Source organism: Canis lupus, chromosome 19 (genome assembly GCF_011100685.1).
Source record: "Canis lupus familiaris isolate Mischka breed German Shepherd chromosome 19, alternate assembly UU_Cfam_GSD_1.0, whole genome shotgun sequence".
Classification (NCBI taxonomy): Eukaryota; Metazoa; Chordata; class Mammalia; order Carnivora; family Canidae; genus Canis; species Canis lupus.
The window spans coordinates 4118627-4140651 of record NC_049240.1 but is presented as its reverse complement, the minus strand read 5'-3'; the positions used below and the strand labels follow the sequence as shown (position 1 = coordinate 4140651).

At 46.7% G+C, this 22025-nt stretch overlaps 2 protein-coding genes and 1 long non-coding RNA gene across 6 annotated transcripts in view; 1 reads left to right on the top strand and 2 right to left on the bottom strand.

Moving 5' to 3' along the window:
- Positions 1-9065: 9065 nt before the first annotated feature.
- Positions 9066-14106, bottom strand: NDUFC1 (NADH:ubiquinone oxidoreductase subunit C1). The gene is made up of 4 exons (XM_038564600.1): positions 13977-14106; positions 13512-13615; positions 11089-11168; positions 9066-9399 (listed from the first exon to the last, which is right to left on the bottom strand). The coding sequence occupies exons 1-3, from the start codon at positions 14059-14061 to the stop codon at positions 11109-11111; spliced, it is 249 nt and encodes an 82-aa protein (XP_038420528.1). The 5' UTR covers positions 14062-14106; the 3' UTR covers positions 9066-9399; positions 11089-11108.
- A 282-nt stretch (positions 14107-14388) lies between these two features.
- Positions 14389-21536, bottom strand: LOC102155242. Of its 2 annotated transcripts, none has more exons than XR_005373883.1 (3): positions 21337-21536; positions 17614-17719; positions 14389-16468 (listed from the first exon to the last, which is right to left on the bottom strand). It is a non-coding gene; the product is annotated as an uncharacterized LOC102155242 (long non-coding RNA). The 2 variants fall into 2 exon arrangements; XR_005373882.1 differs by lacking the exon at positions 21337-21536 and adding an exon at positions 19906-20228 and having other exon boundaries at positions 14390-16468.
- The window catches only part of NAA15 (N-alpha-acetyltransferase 15, NatA auxiliary subunit), an 83867-nt gene continuing 82252 nt past the window's right edge, over positions 20411-22025 (top strand). For all 3 annotated transcript variants that reach the window (XR_005373881.1, XM_038564598.1, XM_038564597.1), the window contains exon 1: positions 20411-20741. Coding sequence is in view for 2 of the 3 variants with exons in the window: in XM_038564598.1 (XP_038420526.1) it covers positions 20688-20741 (54 nt within the window). In the remaining variant the exon portion in view is untranslated. The remainder of the gene's footprint in view (positions 20742-22025) is intronic.

The following is a 22025-nucleotide window of genomic DNA, read 5'->3' as shown; positions in this document are numbered from 1 at the left end:
AGAGAGAGAGGTTTTTTTTTTTTTTTTTTTTAAGATTTTATTTATTTATGCCTGAGACACAGAGAGGCAGAGGCCCAGGCAGAGGGAGACGCAGAGTCCCCGCGGGGACTCGATCCCGGCCGGGACCCCGGGGTCACGACCTGAGCCGGAGGCAGACGCTCAACCACTGAGCCACCTCCTTAACCCATTAAGTTACCCAGCCCTTAGCCTTCCTAGAGGTGGAAAGGGTAGCGGGAAGTTTCGGAGTATTCAAAGCCCCAGGAATACTTGGATCTCTAGGCAATTCACCGTTACGAAGACTTTTAACTATAAACTTCTAAAATGCTGTAGATACCTCCACCGGTTGTGAAATTTAGGATCTCCACACGGACAAAAAATGCTGAATTACTAGTTTCTAACCTCAGATTTCAATTTATTGCTTCGTTGTGGCTACAAGAATTTGTCATGATTCGAGCATGGAAACCAATAATTGATGCTTATGGTATTTTTTTTTTAAAGACTTTATTTATTTAATCATGAGAGACATAGAGAGAGAGAGAGAGAGGCAGAGACTCAGGCAGAGGGAGAAGCAGGCTCCATGCAGGGAGCAGGACGTCGGACTCAATCCCGGGACCCCAGGATCACAACCTGGGCTGAAGGCCGCACTAAACCGCTGAGTCACCAGGGCTGCCCCTTACAGTATTTCTAAATGATTCATTTTTGGAAGGCATGTTTCCTCCTATAATAATCCCTCCTGTGTGTTTGGAACTTGATAGTTTATAAAGCACTTGCACCTTTATTATCTCTTTTAATTCTCATTTCAACATTCTCGCCTTTAGCAAATGGCTTGGTGGTAGGAAGGAATGTCCAGGAGCTGATGACCATGAATTAAAAAATAAAAGATGTGATCATAGTTCTTCTAGTGTCAAGTTCTCTTGGCATGTTACAGGCACATTTGCACATTTTGCTGTGTGAATAAACACTCCTTAGAGGTTCTACTTCTGCACCCAACGCTGGGTACTCTGACATACTCTCACTGGAAGAATACAAAGTCAATGATCAGAACTGTTTTTTTGATACTCAGAGTAGCTAGCTATCCCTAGTGATGAAACATTTAAATAAGAGCAGTTAGGTGGGCAGCCGGGTGGTTCAGCGGTTTAGCCCCACCTTCAGTCCAGGGCCTGATCCTGGAGACTCAGGATCGAGTCCCACATCGGGCTCCCTGCATGGAGCCTGCTTCTCCCTCTGCCTGTGTCTCTGCCTCTCTCTGTGTGTCTCTCATGAATAAATAAGTAAAATCTTAAAAAAAAAAAAAAAAAAAGCAATTAGGTAATCTGTAGGTAACGAGAGATCAAATTTTGGTTTCCAAACAGTGTGAGAAGGGGCTAGGCCTCCACCAAGGAGATAGTCCTGATAGTAGCAGAATGCAGGTTAGTGCATTTACTAAGTTGAGCAGCATCAGGCACACATCCGTTGGCAACTAGAGATTAGCTATCTCCGTGGGGTGTGGGATGTTTAGTGAACTGCTAGCTGGTAGGACCAACGGACAAATCAAACCAAATCTGCCTTCCACTATGGCTCATTCATTCCCTGGTATACTTGGCGATGAATTTTTACTTGGTTGCCAGGGAGAAGTAGTCAAAGGCAATAAATGCATTAAATGAATTAATGCGTGCGTTATACTATTATTGTGTCAGAAGCTCCCCTAAAATGTTTTTTTTTTTTTTTCTGCCTTTCCTTGCTACCCAGGGAAGGGTCCATATGGCGTTGTTTTGCCATATACATTTTGCCATATGACAGGGGAAACTTTCACAATGTCTGGGGCCCTTGATGTTCTGCAAATGATGGAGTTGGAGGCCCTCAACTTCCTGCAGCAGGAACCCACTTCGGTGGTACCGACCTTGACTTCCAAATGGAACAGTACACAGGGCAAAGTGATGGTATCTACCTCCTAAATCTGAAGAGAACCCGGGAGAAGCTTCTGCTGGCAGCTGGTGCCGTTGTTGCCATTGAAACCCCAGCTGATGTGTCGCATCATCCAGAAATCCGGAATTTGCTGCTGCCGCAGGAGCCACTCCGATTGCTGGCCTCTCTGCTCCTGGAACTTTCGCTAAGCTGATCCAGGCCGCCTTCTGAGAGCCAAGGCTTCTGGCGGTGACTGATCCCAGGGCTGACCCCCAGGCCTCACCTTAGCCTGCCTCCCGTGGCTCTAACACAGACCCTCCCCTGCGTGGGCATTGCCATCCCTGCAACCAAGGGAGCTCACGCAGTGAGGTGCTGGCCCGGGAGATCCTGCATGTGTGTGGCACCGTGTACCCTGAGCACCCGTGGGAAGTCATGCCTGATGTCTGCTTCTGCAGAGATACTGGGGAGATGGAAAAGGAAGAGCTGCTGACCAGGCTGTGACCAAGGAGGAAGTTCAGGGTGAGTGGATGGCTCCAGTCCCTGAGTCACTGCGACCCAGCCTGAAGTCGCAGATGGTCTGCAGGCGGCCTGGGGCCCTGTGCACCTATTCAGCCCGTCCCCCCACCCCCCAACGACTGGTCTGCAGCTCCTGCTGCTCAGGCCGCTGAGTGCGTAGGAACAACCGTGGAGGGGCCTTAAGCTGCTCTTCTACAGAGGCAAACAAAATGGAAATAAGGTTGATGGAAAATAAACAGATTCTAAAAAGCAAAAAGACAACAAAAAAAAAAAGAAGGATTTTTTTTTTCTGAGTAAATATTTGTAAATGATGGTGGCTCTGGGGACACTGTTCTAGGCTCCTGTTCAGAGTGCAATTGTATTCTCTTTCTGGTATAGTCTGAGGTGTTCTGGATCACCTCTAGGTTGCATAGTAGTCACCCCATCGGTCAGACTCTAAATGTGTGTCAAAATGCTCACAAGATGCTACAGACCATGCTAGACGCTGGAGATTGGTCATAATTTATCTCACAAATCCTTGCCGAGTATTATTACGGTAGGCACCGTTCCAAGGCACTCTCCAAGGAACAAGACAAGATTTCTGCCATCACAGAGATGTTATAGTTGCAGGTATATGAGGCGGAGAACCACCTTTGCTACCAAGCCCACCGTCAGTGGGGCCAATGATCACAAAGAAATCTCCGATCGGATATTAATAATAAATGTAATCTAAGGCCTTTGGTTAAAACCAAACTAGGTTTTTAAAAAATATTTTATTTACTTATTTGAGGTGAGTGAGAGTGAGAAAGATCACAGAGGCAAAGGATGGGGGAAAAGCAGAATTGCCACTGCCACTGAGCAGAGAGCCCAATGAGGGGCTGGATCCCAGGCCCCTGAGATCATGACCTGAGCTGAAGGCACATGCTTAACCAACTGAGCTCCCCCCCCAGGGACCCCTAAAACCAAACTAGTTTTAACAATGCAAACCGATTGGTTTAAATGATGCAAGAATGACACACATGTATAGGACTTTAAAAGCTTTTCCCAAAGTATTGCCTCATTTATTTCTGTACTCCATCCTCTTGACGATCCCAAGGGATATTGGGTAATGTTGCTTATCCCTTTATCATCACTCATGAGAAACACTGAGGTAGTATACTAGTGTGGTTGGAAGTGTGAGTTTTGGAGCCAGATACCCAGTCTGTTTTACTGGTCTGAGTAAAATGTGGATAATTCCTTTATTCATAGGGTTCATGTGAGCCCTAAGGCACATTAAGTATGAAACATGCTCACCTAGTTGGAGGAGGCATTGCTAGATTCTGGCTACCAGCCCAAGCTGGAGCCCAAAGCTCCTTTTACCATATTCTGCTTTTCTTTTCTTTTCAGGAGGGTCTTGGTAGGGCGGTCGGGGGGGGAGGGGCGGTGCGGGGTCGTTTCTTGGGGAGGGCGGGAGGAAGGCGGCAGGAATTCGGGGGAGGAGGGAGGGATGCGGGAGGGGTTCTTTCTTTCTTTCTTTCTTTCTTTCTTTCTTTCTTTCTTTCTTTCTTCTTTCTTTCTTTCTTTTCTTCTTTTTTATTTTCCTTCCTTCCTTCCTTCCTTCCTTCCTTCCTTCCTTCCTTCCTTCCTTCCTTCCTTCCTTTTTTTTAAGATTTTATTTATTCATGAGAGACAGAGAGAGAGACAGAGAGAGAGAGAGAGGCAGAGACACAGGCAGACGGAGAAGCAGACTCCATGCAGGGACTCATGTGGGACTCAATCCCTGGTCTCCAGGATCACGCCCTGGGCTGAAGGCAGACATTCAACCTCTGAGCCACCCAGGCATCCCTCTGCTGCTTTTCAAGGCACACACGACAGGACCCATTGTATTCCACTCTCTTATCATATGGTAAGATCTAGTGGGGTGTCTATCACGTCCTCTATGCTGGGTGAGGCCTTGCCAGCTGAGAGAGGCCAGAATTGTGAGATAAATAGTGCCACTCTCCAGGTCCTATCCATCTTAGTTAAAAGCTTAATGCCTCTTGTTTGTTTTTTTTTTTTTTTTTTTTTTTTTTTTTTTTTTTTTTTTTTTTTTTTATGATAGGCACACAGTGAGAGAGAGAGAGGCAGAGACACAGGCAGAGGGAGAAGCAGGCTCCATACACCGGGAGCCTGACGTGGGATTTGATCCTGGGTCTCCAGGATCGCGCCCTGGGCCAAAGGCAGGCGCTAAACCGCTGCGCCACACAGGGATCCCTTGTTTTGTTTTTCAAGTAAGCTCTGTGCCCAACGTGGGGCTCGACCTCACAACCCTGAAATCAAGAGCCTTGTGCTCCAGTGACTGAGCCAGCCAGGCACCCCAACCTCAGTGCCTCTTGGATTGAAGGGGACTTTTCTACCTACTTTACTGCTCCTGCAGAATATGTGGCTTTCCATTTTGATGGCAAAATCTTCGTATCTTGATGAAATATTTCCTAAGAGAGGACATGCCCATGGGTTGTCAAATTCACTCTGTGGTAAGCTGTTTCTCCCAAACACAAAAGAATTTTAACATAGGTCTTTTGGATAGAGGACTGAGAAACTCAGGCAATGGTTTCCCAGCTGTTGGCCATGTTGTTGATAATACTGCCCTTGAGCACATCCTTGACATTTTTCGTGGTCTGGTTGGGAAAACAAGAATCAAGGGTCAGAGATGATTCAGCTTACCTAAGATGGACTCTACCTAATTGTGATCGTTGACAAAGAAGATATTAGCCTTGAATACATATTGTAAGGGGCCTGTATTGGTAATATTAATCATACTTACTCAAGGCTTAAATGCTATAAACTAAAAGGAATTTTCAAAGACGGAGTGATTTCCTGGACTCCATCAAAAGTTAGAAAAAGCTTTGTTTTTCTTTCTTTTTTTTTAAAGATTCTATTGATTTACTTATTTGAGAGAGAGAGAGAGAGAGAGAACACACACGTGTGGGAGTGGGGGCCAGGGAGCAGAGGGAGAGGGAGAAGCAGATGAGGGGCTCAATCCCAGGACTTGAGATCATGACCTGAGCTGAAATCAAGAGTTGGTCATTTAACTGGTTGAGCCACCCAGGCCCCCCACAGCTTTGTTTTTCTTAACATTAAATTCTTAGGCTATCACCTGTACTTTCAACAGATCAATATAAAGTGTACTTTATATAGATCAACATAGATACACCTACAGGAGTACCTAGGAAGACAAATTGGCAATGAAGAAAGCCCTGATAAATCCTTTTGATGGGCCAAAATATTTAGATACAATGACGGAGAAAGGTCATCAAAGGTGGTAAATGCTTAAATTATTCTTGGAGGTGACTCAGTACACTCTCCACCTACTCTTCTTTGGCAAAATAAACATGAGATGCCCTAGTACTTCTGTATAATTTTCCTAAGGTATCATAGCATGTTACTACAAATTTGGATGGCTCAGGACAGCAGGAAGAGATTCTCACAGTTTGGGGCCCTCAAAGCTCGAAATCAAGATGTCAGCAGGGCCACGCCTGCTCTGAAAGCTGTAGTGGAGAATCCTTCCTTGCTTTTTCCAGCTTCAGAGTTTGTAATAATCCTTGGCTTGTAGCTGCATCACTCCAATCTCTGCCTCTATCATTACACGGCCGTCTTCTCGGTGTGTCCATGTGTCTGTCCCTTCTCCTAAATATGCCAATCATACTGGATTAAGGATCCACTCCATGCCTGTATGAGCCCATCCTAACTAATCACATCTGCGGTTACCCTATTACCAAGTAAGGTCACATTCTGAGATACTGAGGGTTAGGACTATGACGTTATCTTTTTTTTTGGGGGGGGGGGACACAATTCAACCTATTACTTCTTATACTTGCAACTGAGTTTATATAGCTTATTTTTTCCATGGCAACTTAAGAAAATAATTTAGGGACACTTGGCTGGCTCAGTTAGAAAAGCATGCAACTCTTGATCTCAGAGTTGTGAGTTCAAGCCCCACATTGGGTCCAGAGCTTAAAATGAATGAATGACTAAATAAATGACCACCTCACAGCTACTAAATATGAAAAAAGCTCTACCTGATTGTCTAAAAAAGACTTTATTTGGGAGAGTGAAAGAGGATGAGGGGGTGGGAAGGGAGAGGTAGGGAGAGGAGGGAGGGAGGCAGGCAGGGGCACAGGGAAAGGGAGAAGCCAACTCCTGGCTGAGCAGGGAGCCCAACCTGGGGTTCCATCACAGGATTCTAGGACCCCAGGATCCTGACCTGAGCTGAAGGCAGCTGCTTGACCAACGAGCAACCCAGGTGCCCGATTTTGATCTGATAAAAACAAAAACTTGACTGTAATTAAAGGATTTTGTCTGCATCTTCTCTTTAATGGAAACTCTCTTATATTATCACTAAAGAAACCATAATGTGACCACAGTTCCTCTTGGGAATTCAGAATCAGAATGAATATTGTTCCGTCCAGCTACGTTCTTCAACTAAGATGTAAAGCTAGGACCTATGAGACTGTGGCCTCTTACAGTGTGGATCGGGTTAGAGAATTGTACAAAGAAAACAGCAGGGCCAAGAGCAAGTCTTGATAACATTGGAGTTCCAGACTCATTATTACTGGGCCCAGGCGCATTCCTATCCTTGGGGTCTGTATCCTCGGAACTCTTTTTTGGCTTAACCCAGTCGGAGTGAGGTTTCAGTATTTAACTTAGGAGGCATTTCTACTAGTGCCGCTGTGTGCAGGGCTCTAGGTTAGTGATCTACATCCGTGCTATGCAGTAAAGCGGCTGCCAGCCTCATGTGGCCATTTAAGTTAATGAAAATGAAATATTCAAAATTCAGTCCCATTAATCATATTCCAAATGCTCAACAGCCACACGGAACTAGTGGCTACTATACTGGAGAGCAGACAGGACGCGTCCATCAGTAATAGGAAAGTTCTTTTGGACAGCCTGGTCACGAGGAATGGCTCCCCCTGGAGTCACACAGGCAGAGTCAAGATCGAGGTCCACACCGGGTAGGCAGCTAGGTTTGCAAAGCCTGACATAGAATGGATATTGTTTATATTTTATTTCCAACTAAGGTTATCAGTTTCTGGAATTTCAAGTGTCTTGGAGTTTTCAATTCCCTTTTGGGAGGTGAATTTCTCAGGGTTTCTTTTAGTGGAACAGTTTGATTTGGGAGTTGATACCTGGACTGCTTGTTTTCTATTACCATGTGGTGCTGCTAGTCCCCTACTGCTACCACAACAGTGTTTTAAAACAACACAAACTTATTATCTTACAGGGTTTTTTTGTTTGTTTGTTTTAGGTGAGAAAGCCAACACAGTTCTTACTGGACTAAAATCAAGGTGTCCGTAGGACCGTGTTCCTTTCTAGAGGCTCCAGGGGAGAATTTGACTTTGCCATTCCTCGGCTCTTGGCCCCCTTCCACCTTCAAAGCTAGAAACGGCCAGCTGTGTCTTTTTCACAGCACATTACTGACACCCTCTTGTGTCTCCCCTTCCACTTACAAGGACCCTTGTGACTTCATTGGGCCCAAATGAATAATCCAGGATAATCTCCCCCTTCAAGTGTCAAATTTAGTGATTAGCAAACTTAATTCCATCTGTAATCTTAATTCATTTTTTCCATTTAATCTAACATATACAGATTCCAAGGAGTAGGCAATGGGCATCTTCGGAATCTATCACATGTACCACAGTGCTGTTCAAATCACTCTTCGTCTCTGGTTTTTGCATTTGCATAAATATGACATTGGTCTATGTAACCCCAAGGTCCTGAACCTGTAACCTGAAACCCCAAGGTCCTGTCTAGGTCTATCAGCTAGGGCTCCAAGTTAACAAAAGTTTATAGTAACTATTATATCTGGTCTTTCACTGAACTTGCATCATATAATTAATCTAAAAATAATATTAAACTCAATTTATGTTCGGAAGTGACTTCCAAGGATATTAGGCCATGAATCTCCCAGAGTAAGTGTTGGCCACAGCCCCAAACACAGACAAAACCAATTATAATACAGTAAGTCTTTCCACTTAACATCAGAATGGAGACCTTAATAATGAATTTTCAAATGTACGGTACCCTAAGCATTTAAGTCACAAATGAATGAAGCAGCATATAAATAAATCTTAACTGACACACAAGAAAGGTTCCCTCCCTCCCTCCAAGAAAGGAAGTTTTTTTTTTTTTTAAGATTTTATTTATGTATTCATGAGAGACCGAGAGAGAGAGGCACAGGCAGAGGGAGAAGCAGGCTCCATGCAGGGAGCCCGATGCGGGACTCGATCCCTGGACCCCAGGATCACGCCCTGAGCTGAAGGAAGACGCTCAACGGCTGAGCCACCCAGGCGTCCCCACAAGAAAGGATTTTGATGAGGGATAAATGAAGTGTATTTTATTTTGTACCTATTAACCCTCTTTCCTCTTCCCCCCTTTCATAGACATTTGCTAAATCATATTACAAAAAGAAAAAACAAATTGGTGCCATAACTGGTGAGTACAAAAGCCATACAAATGACAATCATTGAAATTCAAGGAAGTATGAACACTCTAGTAATAAGAGTAAGTGATTCACCTTTCTGACTTACCGGAATGGCTTCTCTCAAAGAAAACAGTATTTGGGTTCTTAAGTATTTTGAAAAATAATGTAGTTTTATCACCTTAACACACTCAACAATATTTGGATTAGAAATGAAAAGTTGGTATACGGAGTAAATCCTTCAGCAGCGATTTTTTTTTTTTTTAGCAGCGATTTTTAATTTATCTCCTTAACAAGTTTTTTTTTTACCAACGTACCCTTATTACCACCGACCCCATTATCAGATGGTACTTTCTCCATCAGAATACTTCAAGTTATGTACTTTAGAACTGACATTTTCTACATAGTTAAAATATGCATAATCTGAATACATTAGTATTTTTATTTTTTCATTTAAAGATGCAAAACACAAATGCTGATTTGGCATACATTCACATATTCACATATAACTTTTTCTCTCATGTTTACAACTTAACAGGTTGCTGAATCCAAAGGAACTAGTATAATCACAACATGGAGCATACCTATAATGAAGAGAAAAAAATTAAAACTGTATCATTAACCAGCAGAAATAATATTAAACTGAAACCATTCTGAATAATTTACCTCAGAGTATCTGGTAAAGTCTAGAAAGTAAATCCACAAAAAGTATCAACCCTTAATTGTGTTAAGTTTTAGCAAAAAATTTTTATGTGACCTATTAAGAGAGTAGCAAAATCATCCTGATTTAAATATCGACTTCATTTTTATCGATTGATTGGCTGACTGTAGTAGGGATAGCAAGGTGATATTAATAGGAAAAGAGAAGTGAAAAAATTTGGATAATCAAACCCTAGAGAGCCGAGCTTGAGTTGTTACGTATTAAAAAAAAAAAAAAAAAAAAAGTGTATGCTAGTGATTACTATTATCAAGCAGATTATAACTTACCTACTTTATTTTTTAAAAGATTTTATTTATTTATTTGACAGAGAGAGAGAAAGAGAGCACAAGCAGGGGGAGCAGCAGGCAGAGGGGAGAAGGAGAAGCAGATTCCTTGCTGAGCAGAGCGCGATGCTGTCATGATCAGATCCTAGAACCTGGGATCATGACCTGAGCCAAAGGCAGATGCTTAACTGACTGAGCAACCCAGGTGCCCCCAAGTTACCTACTTGAATCAATCTAATTCTTATTAAAGCTGAGATGTATGTGATTTTTCATTTTGCAAAAAGATTAATGTAAAATTTCTTTAAAAGGATTTTCAGAAATAAACTATGCATTTACATATATGTAGACATATAAAGTAAACTCATTCCTTCTTTTCTTTTTTTTTTTTTTTTAAGGTTTTATTTATTTATCCATGAGAGACACAGAGAGAGGAGCAGAGGGAGAAGCAGGCTCCATGCAGGGAGCCTGATGAGGGACTGGATCCCAGGACTCCAGGATGATGCCCTGAGCTAAAGGCAGACGCTCAACCGCTGAGCCATCCAGGTGTCCCTCATTCCTTCTTTTAAATCACTGAGCATGCAGAGAAGAGTACCTTGTTCACAGCTAGATTTTACTAGGAACTGTCCAACTGGGTGTTAGTTGTAACAATCATAATGAAATGGTCATATGGTAAAAGATTTCCCAATCTATTGCCCTCATACATTCACCTGTTCTACAAATATTAAATTACCAGCAGGCCCAAGCACTGGGCAATTTGCTGAGTACAATATGATTAATAAAATAGGATTTCTGGTCTCATGAAATTTACTCAGGTGTCACATTTAACAAACAGATATTAAGAAATACATGAATAATGGTAACTTGTCTTCAATGTTATGAAGTCATTGTGCACAGTATATTAGGTTTACAAAAATGATACGATTTTGATTTCATTCTTAAACACAACTTTCTTTGAACATAAACAAAGCATGATTGAAAATGATGCTAAAAATATTTATGCTGAGAGATGCTTCAGCTAAGGTATTAAAATTCAAAAATTTGTCACAGACAGGAATATCAGTGCTAAAAGTATAAACTCAGTAGGGGCACCTGGCTGGCTCAGTTGGAGTTGCATGCAATACTTGATGTCAGGGTTGTGAGTTTGAGCCTCACATTAAGTTTAGAAATTACTTAAAAGATGTAACAAAAATATATATAAACCCAATAAAAAAATCAACCAAAATACATTATTTAAAAAGAGGTCAAATTAACTTGCATAATTTATTAATCCTATAAAATTGCATACTTACTATATTAGTATTTCAATGGTTTATTCCAACCCATTTCTTCTTTTATACTCTAAAACATCTTCATTATGTTTTTTGATTAGCTAGAAGTAGATAACAATTAGAATTAGAAATATATATATAAATTATTCTAGTTAAAAATAAAAGGCTAAGAGATGCAAGTCCAAAAACTATGAATGGTATATACTAGTTCATTTTAATCTAACATACTAAATTTGAGGAGAAGATAGCCTTTAGGAGTTTATTTTTATTTATTTATTTTTAAAAGATTTTATTTATTTATTCATGAGAGACACACAGAGAGACAGAGACACAGGCAGAGGGAGAAGCAGGCTCCATGCAGGAAGCCCGATGTGGGACTCGGTCCCAGGATCATGCCGTGAGCCCCCCAAGGTGTCCCCTTTATGAGTTTAAATTCAACTTCTGTCAAATAATTTATTTCATTTAGCAGGTAATTAACGTAATAGAGTAAGTTACTACAGAGGAGTTAAACCAACACAACCAACCAGAACGGAGTCATTAAATGAGGCCCATGTTGGTTGCTGTGTTACATCTCTAACCTTAGATGCCGGACACTGTGAGTCACCATCCCCATCCCCAATTGTCTGTGTGTTAATTCAATGTCTCGGGACATAGAAACTTTCTTAGAACCACCGTCTGACAGAATCTGCAACCAAAACAATGGTCGATACACAAGGGTGACATTTGCTGCAAAGATCCAAATTACACTCAGAGTTCTCGGCAGCAATCAAGCTTTTTGGGGAAAGCTTTAAATTAAAACTTCATTATAACAAATATTTTTTTAAGACTAAAAAAATTTTTTTAAAGATTTTATTATTTACTCATGAAAGACAGAGAGGCAGAGACACAGGCAGAGGGAGAAGCAGGCTCCCCACGGAGCCCCATTCGGACCTCGATCCCAAGACCCTGGGGTCATGCCCTGAACCCACGGCAGACACTCAACCACTGAGCCACCTGGGCGTCCCACAAATATTATTTTTGAAAGGATTAGTTACTATTGTTATGTTGTAAACCACGTTCACCATCTCTTACTCCTTCCCATTATCAACAAGCCATTTTAATAAGAAAATTCAAAACAAGAGATCTAAGCATTGGAGGTGGGAGGCAGTAAAGAAAGCCCCAAACCCATGAGATAAAAACAAACAAATCTTAAATACTAACATAGCACACAGACTTTGAGTTAACTTCAAAAAAAGGTGTCTACAGAGAGGCAGTATTTCACGGTGGTCTACAGTGTAATTCTGAAGTCAGGGAGAATCGGGTTTAGCCAACTAATTTCTCCAAGTGTTTTCTTTTTTTGTTTTTTAAATAAAATATTTACTTATTCATGAGAGACAGGCAGAGGGAGAAGCAGGCTCCGTGTAGGGAGCCCGATTTGGGACTTGATCCCGGGACCCCGGGACCCCGGGGTCACACACTGGGTCAAACGCAGGCGCTAACCGCTGAGTCACCCAGGGATTCCCCTCCAAGTGTTTTCTTTATCTATAAAAAGTCAGTGATAACAGTACCTATTACACAGTGTTGTTGAAAAAGATTAAGTGAATTTTTATATGTAAAGCACTTGGAGGGCGGCCCAGGCGGCTTAGCGGTTTAGCGCCGCCCTCGGCCCAGGGTGTGGCCCAGGGTGTGACCCCGGGGTCCCGGGTTGAGTCCTGCATCAGGCTCCCTGCATGGGGCCTGCTTCTCCCTCGGCCTGTGTGCGTGTCTCTCTCTCTCTCTCTGTCTCTCATGAATAAATAAATTAAATCTTTAAAAAAATAAAGCATTTGTAATACTGTAAAGAGAAAATAAAAACCTGCTACACACAGAGTACGATTTCCAACAGTGCATTTACCCAAACGTTGATTAAAAGCTTGTGTTTTGGGAGTCTAGTGGGGCTTAATTTGTATTGCTTGTCCATTGATGATGTGTCCGTATAGCATCTGGAAAAAAAAGTCTTCGTAAAACCCAACGGCAGGGAGGCCCGGGTGGCTCAGCGGTTGGGCGTCTGCCTTCGGCCCAGGGCGTGACCCCGGGGTCCCGGGTTAGAGTCCCACGTGGGGCTCCCTGCATGGGGCCTGCTTCTCCTGCCTGGGTCCCTGCCTGTCTGTCTCTCTCAGGATGAATGAATGAATGAATGAATGAACCCAAGGGCAGCCTCCATCCTCATTAGCCAGTAAAGGACAATCCCTCCTGAAACTGCCGTCCGTCCTAAACGGATCGTCATGCCAGTTAACAACGACCGGCCTAACTCCGAGGCAACTGCAATCTCCCTTCCTTGGGCTGGTCCTTGGGGTTCCGCTGTGAGGTCGCACGCGCTGAGCACTTCCGCGAACGCGCGGCTGGGTGGGGGCCGGGGCCCGGCCCCGCGCGCCCCCGCGCCCCCCCACGAGCGGGGCCCGCGCACCACGGGGGCGCCAACTCACGTGGATCCACAGGGCGACGGCGGTGCCCAAGGTCAGCCCGACCTTCGGCCAGTCCGGGCGGTCCCGCGGCGGCTCCCGAACGTAGAACTTCCACCGCGCCCGAGCTGCAGGCGGAGAGCGGACGCGCAGGTGCCTTAGCGTCTCTAACCCTCCCGCCCCGCCCCCCGGCGGAAGTGGGCCTCGCCTGCCGCCCCGCCCCCACCCCCGGGCGGAAGCGGGCTCGCAGCTGCGGGCCCGCCGCCCCCGTCCTCCGCGCCGCCCTCCGCGCCCGGGCACTGGGCTCCGCCGGCTCTCGGGAGCCCCAAGGCCGTTCGCAGGGACCGAGAGAGGGCGGCGGCGGGCGACGGCGAGCCTAGAGTCGGCGCTGCGACCCGCGGCCCCGACCCCGCGCCCCCGCCGGCTGGGCCCGCCCCGGGGGCGGCAGACGGGCAGGCCGGGGCAGCCTGCGCCGCCAGGAGCACTCACGGGCGCTCGGGAGCCGGGCCGGAGCCAGGAGCCGGGCCGGAGCCAGGAGCCGGGAGGCCGGGCGGCACAGCACGGGCGGCGCCATCTTGCCGGGCGAGGCTCCGCCTCCTTCGGGGGCCGGGCCTCGGGGCGGGGCGGGGCGGCCGTGCGCCCCCTGGCGGAGCGCGGCGGGAGCTCGCGGGCGGGGCGGCCTCGCCTGGTCGGTGGAATGGGCCTCGGGAGGCGGTGGTGGAACGAGGCGGGGGTCAGGGGGGTGGAGGGGTCATTTATCCACTTTGCTGCTCCGTTTCAGGCTCCTGCCCCAGGGATACTCAGCAGATCTACTAAAATCTTTATTTTTTAAATATTTTATTTATTTATTTATTTATTTATTTATTTATTTATTTATTTATTTTATTTATTTATGAGAGACACAGAGAGAGGGAGAGGCAGACTCCCTGCAGGGAGCCCGATGTGGGACTCGATCCCGAGTCTCCAGGGTCACGCCCTGGGCTGAAGGCGGAGCTAAACCGCTGAGCCCCCCGCCCCCCGGCTGCCCAGATTTAGGAAAATCTTGCAACATGAGCCAGAAAACTGAAAAAGAAGCGTCGAGCAACAACTAGGACTTTTAATTCTGTGTTCCAAACGCTGTGTGTTATGCATCCTACTGGTTTCTGTGCATCATTTCCTTTCACCTTCATAACGACCGCTTGACAGGCCTTACTATCCTCAGGTTACAGATAAAGCTCCAAGAAGGCAACTGGCTCGTGCAAGGGGACATACCGTCTATTTGGAAAGACCTCAGTTCCGGAAGCCTGTTCACACGCACTATCCTAGCGAAGCTTCCCGAGGCTGCGAGGAAAAGAGAATTCTTCGTATTTCGGAAGTGCCCTGACCTGCTCAGGCTTAGGATCCCACAGCCAGGGGAGGTGGGGTTCAGATTGGGGTCTTCTGAGCCCAGCTCTGCTGATCCTCAGTAGCCCACCTGGCAGCCTCCCCCAGTCCCGAGGCCCCGAGCTGTAGAGAACAAGGTTCCAAGAGGCGAGTTTATTTTTTTTTTTTAAGGATTTTATTTATTCATTCATGAGAGACAGAGAGAGAGAGAGAGAGGGAGAAGCAGGCTCCCTGCGGGGAGCTCGATGCAGGACTCCATCCCAGGACCTCGGGGGTCACGCCCTGGGCTGAAGGCAGGTGCTAAACCGCTGAGCCACCTGGGCTGCCCTTCCTTGTGCTTTTAAAATGATGCTAAGTGGCATTAAGTTTAAAGGATTATAGTGTTAAATTATTTCTTTTACATATATACGTATTTTTCATGGCCTTTAGATATCAGATTGGATTGAGAAGTGACTGCACAAAATCTGGCTCAATTATGAAAGATAAAGCCTATCAACAGTACAATGTCTTCGGTGGGCAAAATCAAATTGTTTACGACTACCAGATACTTTCTAAGCTCCCCAAGGACCACATAGGATAGGTTTTATGTTACAGCTGTAATACTGAGGCATAGAGACAGTAAGTAATTTGCCTAAAAATCAAAAGCTGCGAGGCTTTTGATCCTGGAGACCCAGGATCAAGTCCCACATCAGACTCCCTGCATAGAGCCTGCTTGTGTCTCTGCCTCTCTCTCTATGTCTCTCATGAAAAAATAAACACAATCTTTAAAATACGAAAAAATAAAAGCACAATGAATATTAGCAAATCTCTTTTCCTTCTATATATATTTTTTTAATTTTGTTTTTCTTTCTTCCTTTTTAAGTAAGCTCTGTGCCCAACATGGGGCTTGAACTCACCACTCTATGTCCAAGAGTCTCATGTTCAACTGATTGACCTAGCCAGATGCCCATCTCTCTGTTTTCTTTAGCAATATTACTGGTAAAAAATAATAATTATTGACCAATGAATAAAATCATCGTACAATGCTTTCTTGTTCATTTTTACGTGCAACTGAATGGCTAACTAGATTGCTAACTGTGAGTCACATTATAGTTTGTAACCTGGTTTGAGCTTCCTGGCCTCATGCTCAAGTAAGCAAACCACCCAACTAACATGCTGAGTCAGTTGTTGGTTCTCAACTTCTTGTCCGCTCAGCAACCTGACAGTTGAATATTCTTTCTACATCATCCCTTGGAAGCTTGTCCTGACACAGCTTTTGCTAGTATCTTAACAAGTCGAAACAGAAGCCGTGTTTAGTCAGAGCATACAGAGCCAGGAAGCAAATTACCAAGTTCAGTACTGCTGTTGGAAAAAGCTGGTTTGTTCTTTTGGTTCCTGTATCCTTTTACTTGTGTATATTTTGGGAAAGTGATGAAATACAAGTGCATTCCTCTCCGCGTGTTAGAGCTGATGGAACCCTACACTTGGGAGGAGGCAGCTGTAGGTGAAACTCCATCTTGAGAAGAATCCTGATGAAGCAATTCCGGCCAGGAGCTCATAGCCACAGATATTTTGGTAGAAGTTGCTACATTACATGCACTTAAGCATTTCCAGAGTTTGAATGCTAAAACCTTTATGACCTAGGCAAAAGGGGAAAGGATTTGAGTTAGCAGCTAGAAAACTACAGTTCTAGTCCCAGATTTTTTCCATTGGGCAACATCTTACTCAATTGACTTCTCATTTCTAGGAAGAGTGAGAGAAGAGCAAGAGTTGAAAGAGTATAAAATAGAAGATCAAAAAAAAAAAATCACTACACTTACATTTATTGATTTATGATGCAAGAGAATTTCATGTATCAAATTTAGGATCTGGAGAGGGTATATCTGATATATCCGCACACCTATTTTTTTTTAAAGATTTTATTTACTTATTTGAGAGAGAGAGACAGAGAAAGAGTGAGTGGTAGGAAGTAGCAGAGGGAGAGAGAGAGAAGCAGCCTCTCTGCTGAGCAGGGAGATTCTCGTAGGGCTGGACTCTGAGATGATGACCCAGGCAGAAGGCAGATGCTTGACAGACTGAGCCACCCAGGAACCCCAGTTTATTTGCGAATTTTTATTTAAAAGTCAGAAGGGGGCACCCTGGGTGGCTCAGCGGTTAAGTGGTGCCTTCAGCCCAGGCATGATCCTGGAGACCCAGGATTGAGTCCCACGTCAGGCTCCCTGCATGGAGCCTGCTTCTTCCTCTGTCTGTGTCTCTGCCTCTCCCTCTCTGTGTCTCTCATGGACAAATAAAATCTTTAAAAAAAAAAATCAGTTAGAAGCAGGGGTGCCTGAGTGGTTCAGTCTGTTAAGCATCTGCCTTCAGCTCAGGTCATGATCCTGGAGTCCCAGGGATGGAGCCCCACATCAGGCTCTCTGCTCAGTGGGGAGGGAGTCTGCTTCTCCCTCTCCTTCTGCACTTCCCCACTTGTGTTCTCACTCTCTCTCAGATAAACAAAATCTTAAATCAGAAGCAATCACAAAATGTTAAACATTTGTTAAATCTGAGTGACAAATATATGGACTTATGCTGTATTTCTATAAAATTTAAATACTTAAGAATTAGGGCATAAAAATGTCAATAGAGAACATCTTACATATATGGAGAGGGAGAATTTTCACTCCACATATCCTTTTCGGAGAACTAAAGTTTGAAGGTAAATTATTTATTATTATTATTATTTTTGTGAAGAGGCATTTTGACAATAGTGATATGCAAATACTTAGGGTAAGATGAATGTACTAACCATCATCATCCTCATTGTCATCATCCAGCCTTGGACATATTAACTTCCTGCACAGCTGTCATTCACAGCATATGTGTTAAATGGAATCTCTGTCGAACACTCGGATCTATGAGAACATATTTTATTATCGCATTCAGGTTAGCAAGTCACTGATTGTATGGTCCAACTGTTATCTATGGGTGCATTTTTTTTTTTTTTTTAGATTTTTTTAATTCATGAAAGACAGAGAAAGAGAGAGGCAGGGACACAGGCAGAAGGAGAAACAAGCTCCATGCAGGAAGCCTGACATGGGACTCGATACCAGGTCTCCAGAATGACGCCCTGGACTGAAGGCAGCGCTAAGCCGCTAAGCCACCTTGGCTGCCCCTAGGGGTGCATTTTAACTAGGAAATGACCATATATGTTGATGCAAACTTTGTGAAATTTTGAGTCTTAAAAATTTGTTATCCACCATAAAAAGGGTAACATTTACCAAACTATATTTTTGGCTTGACTATTAGGTGCTCAGCCTTTTGTGGGGAATACTATTTGTTTCAAAGATCAGAAATTTTCTTCCCTGAAAGGGGTGAATAGTGGATATGAAACCAGAGATTTGAAAACCAAAGTTAGTAGCGAAACTAAAATTATCACAAGGTAGATAATTTCTTACTTCTTAATAGTTTAGATGGTTAAAAGAAAGACCTCTTGGGGGCAGTGAAGTTCAAAGGTTATCACTGAACGACAACTGTTTTTGTGAATTGTTTGTTCTTAGTTATATATATATATGATTTTTTTCATTTGCTTATGAGAGACAGAGACAGAGGCAGAGACACAGGCAGAGGGACAAGCAGGCTCCACGTAGGGAGCCTGATGTAGGACTCAATCCCAGAACCCCGGGATCACACCCAAAGATGAAAGCAGATGCTCAACCGCTGAGCCTCCCAGGCATCCCTGTTCTTAGTTATATTTTAAAAAAGTTAAGGTTAAGCTTAGGACGCCTAGGTGGCTCAGCGTTTAGCACCTGCCTTTGGCCCAGGGTGTGATCCTAGAGTCCGGGATCCAGTCCCAGGATGGAGTCCCATGTCGGGTTCCCTGCATTGAGCCTGCTTCTCCCTCTGCCTATGTGTCTGCCTCTCTCTCTCTCTCTCTCTGTCTCACATGAATAAGTGAAAATCTTGGGACGCCTACGTGGCTCAGCGGTTGAGCATCTGCCTTTGGCTCAGGGTGTGATCCAGGAGTCCCGGGATCAAGTCCTTAATCGAGCTTCCTGCATGGAGTCTGCTTCGACCCTCTGCCTGTGTCTCTGCCTCTCCGTCTGTGTCTTTCATGAATGAATTAAAAAATTTTAAAAAAAGTTAGGGTTAAAAAAATGGCCACATTCCAAAACCCAAACATGATTTCCTGTAGATACTTTATTTCAATGAAACTTTTGAAAGAAGATAACAGAATTTGGAGAACTGCAGGATTTTTTTTTTTTTTAAAGATTTTTATTCACTAGAGACACAGAGAGGCAGAGACACAAGCAGAGGGAGAAGCAGGCTCCATGCAGGGAACCTGATGTGGGACTCGATCCCCGGGACCCCGGGGTCATGACCTGAGCCGAAGGCAGGCGCTAAACCCCTGAGCCACCCGAGGCTGCTCGAACTGCAGGATTTGATTGATAAAACCTAAAACCTCATTTATGATCCAGGCAAAAGAAGAGGGCATTTGAGATAGCTAGAAAACCCAAGCATTAGTCCCAGATTTTCACACTGGGAAACATCTCTGACACCTTCCGGGGAGGGTTAAAGAAGAGCAAGCTGAAAGGGGAAACTATCTGGGTAAATGCATTCAAAAGAACAAAGCTACTGCATGTACAGTGTAACTCATGACGCAGAGGATGCTACTGACGGATGGAATTCAGCATCTGGAGAGAGATCATCGAAAATAATCAAGTATATTGGGACGCCTGGGTGGCTCAGTGGTTGAGCGTCTGCCTTTGGCTCAGGTCGTGGTCCAGGGGTCCCGGGATCAAGTCCCACCACGGGCTGCCTACTGCAGCAGTTCTGAGTATCCTTGCCGGATCCTTGGGTTTTTAAGACCTGCGGGTTCCCGGGGATGGGGAGTTCAGCACACCCGCTAGCTTTCAGACAGCCCCGGGGATTCCCCGTCCCCGAGGTCTCCACCCGCTCCCCCCCCCCCAAGGGGACCCAATCAGCCCTGGCCTCTCCGTGGTACGGACTCAGCGATGGAATAAAATGCACTTTAATTCCCGATGCTTCCGCGGCAGTGCAAACACGGCCGCTGAGGACCTGGCTCTCCTGCCAGGCTCACCTTAAGTAATGAACGAAGTCAGCGCGGTTTTCGGACTCCCTGAAGCCCGAGAACAAGCCTCCCCCCCGCCCCCCAGCCCTGAGCCCCGGGGGGATGCCTGCATCCTCCTTCCTTCCGCCTCAGATGCTTGATCAGGCCCTTGATCAGACGCAGGGCTTCTGGAACCCCCTCGCTTCGGCACTGCAGGCTCCAAGCACGTTCGTGCGGACCCGGGGAGCCCGCCCAAGCGGGGAGAGGCCGCTTCGGCAGTTCCGAGGACAAAGTCCGCCTGGGAAGGCGGCGGGAACCGCCGCTCGCGAAGCGCCCGCCGCGCCTGCGCAGAGCCGCCGCAGCGCAGGCCCGGCGGGAGTGGGCGGGGCCTGCCGCTGCCCTAGCCGGCTCCGCCCACCCCCCGGCCTCCGGGCTTCCCAGCAAGCTCTAGGACAGCGGAGGTGGGGAAAGGGGGTCATCGCGCCTGCGCGCTAGGAGGCGTGACCCGGGTGGGAAAGCCCTCCGCGTCCGCCATTTTGGCTGCCTCTGTCGGTCTGTTCAGTTACCACGTGAACCGCCGACGGAGACCCGTGGGGGGGGGAGGCGGCGGCAGCGTTAAGTGAGAAAGGAAAAAACAGACGAGGAGGGGAAGGGGGTGTCGGGGCTGCGCGGCGCGGTGACACTCGAGGCCCGGAGGCGGCGGTGGGTCGGGGCGAGTCAAGGCTGAAGCAGCCAGGGGCCGGCGGCGGCGGCGGCCGGACACAGACTGACCGAGCCGGGCGGCGGCGGGAGCAGCGGGAGGAGCCGGAACGATGCCGGCCGTGAGCCTCCCGCCCAAGGAGAACGCGCTCTTCAAGCGGATCTTGGTGAGCGGGCGACGGCGGGCCGGCACCGGGAGGGCTCGGCCGGCGCCCGGGCCTGTCACCCCTCCCCTCGGCGCCGCCGGGACCCCGCCTCCGTGCCCCGGGCCGGCGGCCCAAGCCCCCCGGCCTCCCCGCCGCCGCCCGGGTGCGCGTCCGCGTGCGCGCCGCGGAGGCCGGGGATCCGGAGTAGGCCCCTACCCCGCGCTCGGGCTCGGGCTCGGGCTCGGGCTCGGGCTCGCGGGCGGCGGCGGCGGCGGGCGTCCCTCCGCCGCGAGGGAAGGGAGGGCAGGCCCGGCGGGCGGGGGCCGCGGAGGGCGGGCGGGCGCGGCCCCCGGGCGGGAACAGGTGGTGCGGGTGCGGCGCCGCTCATTCATTGCCCGTGCGTCCTCCGCGCGGGATGGATGCTCACCTGTCCCCGCCCGCCCCGGCCGGACGCTGCAGAGCCTCGGCCTCCCCGCGCTCGCTGCCTCCTGCCTGCACGGAGCAGGGCACGGACGGTGATTCCTCGGTCTCCCGAGCGGGAAACCGCCCCACCCCGCACCCCGCTCCCCGCTCCCCCGGCCCGGGGCGGCCCGGGTGGAAGCGTAAAAAAGTTTACCGAGTTTTCGGTTGGAGACGTTGCGGACACGGATTTTCTTTTAAAGACCACAAAGGGTATGAACGCCGATGCAGAAAATCGAGCAGCCTGAGAACTTCGGAGACGGATCCTCTGGACTGTAGCTCACACTCCCTTGTTTCCCCTACATATTTCCTCTGTGTGCGGTTTGCTGCCCTTTTCTTTCTTTTTTTTTTTTTTTTGTTCCCCCCTCCCCTCTCTCTCTCTCTCTCTCCCTCGGATACTATCAATTGCAGTGATGTTTGGAGGCATTGTTTACGTTGTGAACTGTCTCGCGGCCCTGGCGCTAGAAGTTAATACATTGTGGCCCATGTTTGGTTTGCCATTTTTAGCGTGTGGGTTGCCCGTCGGTGCACACGTTTCTTTGTGCAAAGAACGAGCTGTTTGCCAGACTTAAAAAAAGACTCTTCAGATTTAGAGGGTGTGTGCATGAATGAGCGTGTTGGCTGTTTTCCGTCGTGATTGTTAATTAGCTTCACTTTGTTTGAAAAGTAGAACAGTTTTGGGCATCCCGTCTTCTGGAAATGGAAGGACTGATCCATCTTGAACTAACTTTGATTTTACAAAGATATCCAACGTGCCTTACGGATTGAGTCCATTTATGTTGAAAGATTTACCAGAAAGTCACATCCAGTATCGCATAGCTCTTTTACCTCAAAATCCTTATAGCT

Coding starts and splice junctions, on each gene's coding strand:
- NDUFC1 (XM_038564600.1), bottom strand. CDS start 14,061: ATGGCGCCGCCCGTGCTGTGCCGCCCGGCCTCCCGGCTCCTGGCTCCG. Junction 13,616..13,976: donor GGCCCGGCTCCCGAGCGCCC/GTGAGTGCTCCT, acceptor CTCCGCCTGCAG/CTCGGGCGCGGTGGAAGTTC. Junction 11,169..13,511: donor CCGTCGCCCTGTGGATCCAC/GTGAGTTGGCGC, acceptor ATCTACTTCTAG/CTAATCAAAAAACATAATGA.